At 39.5% G+C, this 6,708-nt stretch overlaps 1 protein-coding gene across 5 annotated transcripts in view; it reads right to left on the bottom strand.

Moving 5' to 3' along the window:
- Nucleotides 1–529: 529 nt before the first annotated feature.
- The window catches only part of UBXN2B (UBX domain protein 2B), a 112,957-nt gene continuing 106,778 nt past the window's right edge, over nt 530–6,708 (bottom strand). For 4 of the 5 annotated variants that reach the window (XM_029591333.1, XM_029591336.1, XM_029591338.1 and 1 more), the window contains 2 exons: nt 4,395–4,556; nt 530–774 (listed from right to left, as the gene is read on the bottom strand). In XM_029591333.1, the coding sequence (XP_029447193.1) occupies nt 612–774; nt 4,395–4,556 (325 nt within the window). In that variant the 3' untranslated portion in view covers nt 530–611. Of the gene's footprint in view, nt 775–1,900; nt 2,009–4,394; nt 4,557–6,708 lie in introns of all 5 variants that reach the window. The other variant, XM_029591334.1, reaches the window with a different exon arrangement.

Below are 6,708 nucleotides of genomic sequence, written 5' to 3'. Positions count from 1 at the left end.
CAAAACTGTACCACCGTGATGCGGCCGGCTGCCAATCATCGCCCCCTGCCCCTTTTTTTCACGCCTCATCATTCTGCTATAAATAAATCTAGTTTTATCCAGCTAACTACTTAGCTGGATAACTTAGAGGCTGTCAGAGCATGGGATATTAAAAGTTTATGATTTGTCCAGCTAAGGGTTTTTCCCATAAACCCAAAATGGGAGAAAAGCCTTATTGAATCTGACCCTTAGCTAGATAAACCATTTGATTATTGTCCCCTCTGTGTATAATGTAATATAAAAATTCCCAACTAAGAGTGAAAAAGAAGACATAAGTTGTATATATTTGGTACCTGCAATAAAGTGCAATAGAATATTATCATCAATATAGTATTGCTGCTTCAAGTTCTGTATTCTCAGATCTGCTGTAAAACTTCACTAAAGTTTCTAATTAATGTTTATCTTTTCATAAACTGGACAATAATCCTTGGTTCACAGACATTCTACATATAGAAGATATAGTAGATCACAATAAATTGATCTGTGCAAGTGAGAGGCCATGTTTGTTTTATTTTGTCTGGAAGCATTATTGGAACAAAATATATTTCAAAAGTCAGAGCCCTGAAAGAGGGTTACTTTAGTCGTTGAAGAAGCACAGTGTTTAGTAAATCAGCTTCTTGTATCGTCTGGTTTTCATCCGATAGCTCTATGTTTGGGAAGGTAGTCACAAGAGCAAAATCCTCTGTAGCAAATTCAGGCCGTGAATCAATAATAAAGTGCCGAACGTCCATAATCCTGATGAAAAAAAAAGTAAAATCATCATATAGCATAAAAAAAGGAGAATCATCTTTATAACACAATTATCATTGACTAATGAGAAGCTCCAAAATGTGTGATATCTGCAGCTGAAAAAGACTGAATTTGCTGTAATCTGATTGGTTCATCAATAACACACAATGGTCAAAACTTTAATTATCATATTATAAAAAGAATTATATACTGACTTTCAGGCATGACTGTATATTTACTGCTGTGCTCGAACAGAATGATATATATATATATATATACTTTAAATATAAATATACATATCTGTTAATGACAAACTAAAACTGGTAAATGAGTGAACGTGTTTACAAAAGGGAAAATGTAAGTGCTAAAATCTTAGACACATTAATCCAACCAGATAACATGACCTCTTTTTCAAAAGCAAAATAATCTTTTTGATTATACTTCCAGGGAACTTACAAATAGGGCTACCAACTAGCTCCAGATTTTCAAGACAGGCTGATGCAGTACTGGTTTTACCTCAGTGCCTAGGATGGAGGTCTATGCGGGAACTGGTGAAAAGCAGCAGAGTTTGGAAGAGAAGGGAGAGGCCTGTGCCAATAAGATTCTTACTTATTTTTTTTTACTATTTCTGTACTGGAGCCGCCTCAAAGGGCTGTGGGAGTTTCTCTACTTGAGGAGAGAGGCACTTTGCTGGGCCACTTGAGCTCTTTACAACATGGCCCTTGGGGAATTGGGACACATTAGCATCCCAGTGCTCCTAGGGAAAGTTAGCTACAACTCAAGAGGTATACCTAACTTTTAATCAAATAATGTGGCTTGCAATTTTTAAGGCAAGCCATGTAGATTTACATGTTTTAAGCTAGTAATGAGCAGCTTTGCATCCACATGGAAGCCCCATGAACTAAGACTCGAGTCCAACCCACACACCTTAAAAAAAAAAGTGAAAACCTGGCTATTCAAGCAGGCTTGCTCCTAACACCCACCCACGCTGTCATCCTACCCACCAAGCATGAGTCACTTTATAAAAGCTATTATACTCACTCTCCTATACACAATAGTATTGTTCTACTTATGCTTAAAAAATGCTAATAGTTATTTCTATGTTATTTCGTTCCTTGACTTTTTACCCTACCTCTTGCAACTCTACTGTTTTGAAACCTTGAGATGTTTTAAACTCGAGATGTTTAAATTTGAGATGTAATTTCTTTTCGGACATCTTTGTTTGTTCCCACTCAGTTCTCTGTAAACCGATGTGATGTGCAAATGAACGTCGGTATAAAAAAGAAATAAATAAAATAAATAAATTTGCAAGGCAGTTCATTATCATACCTGCAATAACACATGGTATTTAAATTATTGCATTTACTATGCTATAAATGACCCTTTAGGTTTGAACCTAAAGCAAAGAAGGGTGAGATGACTTGCCCAAGGACATAAGGAGCTTCAGCAGGTTTTGAACCCTGGCTTCCTCATGTCCCAGCTTGCTGTTCCAACCAGTAGGCTACTCATAAGAATATAAGAAGCTGGTCTGGCAAGTACCCAAACATTAAATAGATCCCATGCTACTAATTCCAGTAATAAGCAGTGGCTATTCCCTAAGGGGCAGATTTTTAAAAAATACGCGAGCGCGTACTTTTGTTCGCGCACCAGGCGCGAACAAAAGTACGCTGGATTTTATAAGATACGCGCGAAGCTGTGTGTATCTTATAAAATCCGGGGTCGGCGCGCGCAAGGGGGTGCACATTTGTGCAACCTGTGCGCGCCGAGCCCAGCGCGAGCTGCATGTTCCCTCCAAGGCCGCTCCGATTTCAGAGCGGCCTCGGACGGAACTTTTCTTCGCCCTCCCCCCGACCTTCCCCTCCCTTCCCCTACCTAACCCACCCCCCCGGCCCTATCTAAACCCCCCCTTACCTTTGTCGGCAAAGTTACGCCTGCTTTCAGCAGGCGTAACTTTGCGCGCGTCGCCGGCAGCCCCGCTCCGTCCTCCGGTCCCGGGGGCTGGTCCGGAGGCCTCGACCACGCCCCCGGGCCGGCACCACGCCCCTGGGCCCGCCCCCTCTCGCCCCTTTTCAAAAGCCCCGGGACTTACGCGCGTCCCGGGGCTTTACACGCGCCAGCGGCCTATGCAAAATAGGCGTGCCGGTGCGCGAGGGCCCTGCGCGCGTAAATCCAGAAGGATTTACGCGCGCAGGGGTTTTAAAATCCGCCCCTAAGCCAACATTACTAATATGAGTTTATGGCATTCTCCTTCAAGAACTTGTCCAAACCTTTTTAAACCCAGATAAGCTAACTGTCTTAACCACATCCTCTGGCAACGAATTATGCATTCAGTGAAAAAGAATGTCTTCATTATGTTTTAAATGTGCTACTTGCTCAATTCATGGCATGCCCCCTAGTCCTTGTATTATCTGAAAAAGTACATTTACATTAACCTGTTCTAATCTTTCATGGTTTTATAGACCTCCATCATATCAAGTCAGTATATAAAAAAAAATATATATATATCCTCCCAAGATGTCTCTTCTCCAAGCTGAACAGCCTAACCTCTTTAGCCTTTCCTCATAGGGGAGCCATGTATAATTTTGGTTGCCCTTCTCTGTACCTTCTTCAGTGCATCAAAAGTGCGATCTCAACATGGAGCGATATAGAGACATTATGACATTCTCTGTTTTATTCGCCATTCCCTTCCAAATAATTCCTAAGATTTTGTTTGCACACTGAGCAGACAATTTCAATGTATTTTCCTCTATGACACCTAGTTCTTTTTCCTAGGTGGTAACTCCTAACATGAAACCTAACATTGTGTAACTACACATGGTTTATTTTTCCCTAAATGCATCACCTTGCATTTGCCCACATGAAATTTCATCTGCAATTTGGACTCCCAATCTTCCAGTCTCACATGGTCCTCCTGCAATTTATTACTATCCGCCTGTGATTTAAGTACTCTGAATAATTTTGTATCATCTCCAAATTTGATCCCCTCACTCATCATTCCCTTTTCCATTTATAAATATATGAAAAAGCACTGGTCCAAGAACAGATCTCTGAGGTACTCCACTGTTTAACTCTCTCCGCTGAGAAAACTGACTATTAAATCCTACTCTCTTTTTCCTGTCTTTTAACCAGTATGCAAACCACAAAACAATTTGTCATCAGGAAGATAATAAAGAGAACTGGGCCACCCCACTGCAACTTGGAGTGATTTTTTTTCTACAGTCTTGAGGCAGCTTGGTTTCAGATTATAAATAAACCTATTTAATTAATTAATGTTTATATATATTGCATTACTGTAAAAACATCTAAGTGGGTCACAAATAAACACTCATACTATCAGAATGCATATATTATTACTGGGAACTGGAGCAAGAACTGAGAAAACATTTAAAATAAACTATTTTTATGGAAAATATACAATCTTTTAAAGGGAAAGGGAGCCCTGACAGGAGACAGTCCACATTTAAAGAACATTATAATGTGAATATTCTGTATGAGTACATCAAACCACAGGGACAAAGAGCAGAACCAGAAGCTAATCATGTAGAGCTGTTTCACAAGGGCATTCCTCAAGTGTGATGAGTAAGATAACATTGTTCAACATGCTTTATATCCATGTGTGTACGTACCTGTGAGTAAGATTAAATCTCTGTATCAGACGACTTCCATCTGCTAGTCTTATTTGAATTTTAGTTGTCGGTACCAATTCATCAACCACAACCTCTGCATTTAGAAACGACTTGTGTTCTTCTTCTGGGGAGGACGGTGTGCTAACAATTTCCGGAGTAAGACTGCCACAAAAAGAATCAAATTCCATGGGTGAAAAATACTTTATAAACCAAAATATGGATTTATGTTTCAGTAAAGCTAAATTGCTCTTCTGTAATGGATGTTCTCTGTAGAGAGCAGGATAAATTAGCCACACAAGTAAGTGATATCTTGATGGTGCCGGGATGGAAAAGCTCTCTTAAGCTCAGAAATATCAAGAAGATCTTTCTGAGCATGAGTGGGCCATTCCACGCAGCTGTCTGTTATGCGAGTCATTTCAGTTTTTAGAGCAAGCTATTTTTCAACTCTTGGGGGAGAAAGCAGGGATTGTGTGGCTGATTTATCCTATTTCTATGAAGAACACTTGTTACAGGAAAGCAACTTAGCTTTCTCTATGAACAAGTAGGATAAAATCAGCTACACAAGTGGGAACTCCCCAAAGTGAGATTAGTTTATTTGAGGATTGAAAATGTGTCACTGGAACTTGCAATGATTGCTTGAGGATGGAGGATAGATTTGAAAAGATTAATTAAATAAGTCTTTAAGAACTGTCTGCTTTCCTGAAGGGAAGCATTCTTTATTTATCGCTTTTAAAAATGTATATTATACTTATATCGGATGCAACTTACTAAGCAGATTATAAGAATATGTTTACAATAAATTATAGATGACAGTGCACAGATGAAAATAAATAGAACAGGATACTTAGCAACATCATAGGCAAAGTGTATTTAATTAGAAAAAGCTTCATGAAATAAGTAAGCATTTAGTCATCTAAACACTGAAGGACTACCAGAAGCATATTCTACCACAGGGAAAGCTAGCTGCCCAGTCTCCATTAGATGAACATCCTACACAGAAGGAACAGATAATAATTGCAAATTGGTTAACTGAAGGGCACAAGAAGAAACATAAAAGTAGCTAGATAAATATGATATAACTTCCCCATGCAAAGCTCTATATACTAGTGTTAAGATTTTAAACTTCCCTCTTTAAACATTGGGCAGTCAATGTAAATCTATGAGTGCAGGCGAAAGGAAAAAGGAGGGGGTCTTCTACTGGCTGCTAAAAAGAAATTCAAACTTTCTCTGCAATCCAGCTTACCCCCACACAAGATCGAAATTGGGTTATTTAAATCGAAGAACCTTCAAATTTGCTTAATTTATGCACCACCTGGCATATTGGAAAAAAACCCTTCCTCTCTCACGGAATATATCACCAAATACATTAACATCAACATACCCACCATCATCCTAGACGACCTAAACTTACATTTTGACCGCTCCCCTCTCACACCAGCATGCGAAGCAATTCTCTCCACTCTCAGGGCTATAGGATTTAAACAATCGGTCTCAGGCCCAACGCATAATGCAGGCCATACCCTGGATGTGATATTCACGAACTCTTTAATCAGCACGGAACCCCCTCAATGCACACCCATACCATGGTCAGACCACTACCGAGTAGACACTAACTGCACAGTTAACAGTAATCTCCATTCTACACCCCCTAAACTTAAAACGATTGAATTCAGAAAAAAATGCCAAATGGAAGAAATCATCGAAGTCCTCACAAATAATCTCCATAAATTAGATCTCACTGATGCCAACTCAGCATGTCGATCCTGGCACCAACTCACTAGCAGCATTGCTAATCGACTCTGCCCTCTAATTACAAAAGAGATCAACTCAGAGAAGAAAGAGAAAAAACCAAGGTACTCCACGGACCTCAGAAATATGAAACGCGAACTCCGTAAACTGGAAAAGAAATGGCTTAGGAACCAAGACTCAACTCATCTACAAAAATTTAAATCGCTACTCCACAAGTATCGTAAAACAACGGATGAAGCCAAGAAAATTTTTGTTGTTTACACAACAAAAATTCATCAATACCAATTCAATCCACGTGCCCTCTTCCAATACGTCTCTAACATTATCTCCCCCTCAATTAACAGCTACTCTGAAAATGAGGATAAAAATAAATGTGAGAAATTAGCATCCTATTTCCAGGACAAGATCACTAATATCATGACTCGATTTACCTCCCCCTTGCTGCCGGGAAGTCTATTGCCCACTAACACCACTAGTACTTCACCCATTCTAACAAATTTTGAAACATCTACGGCATCAGAAATTGAAGCAATACTAAAAAAAATCAAACCGGCCTTACACCCAA

The sequence above is a fragment of the Rhinatrema bivittatum genome, chromosome 2 (genome assembly GCF_901001135.1).
Source record: "Rhinatrema bivittatum chromosome 2, aRhiBiv1.1, whole genome shotgun sequence".
Taxonomy (NCBI): Eukaryota; Metazoa; Chordata; class Amphibia; order Gymnophiona; family Rhinatrematidae; genus Rhinatrema; species Rhinatrema bivittatum.
Note: the sequence above shows the minus strand (reverse complement) of the source record. Positions and strands in the feature narration are given on the sequence as shown.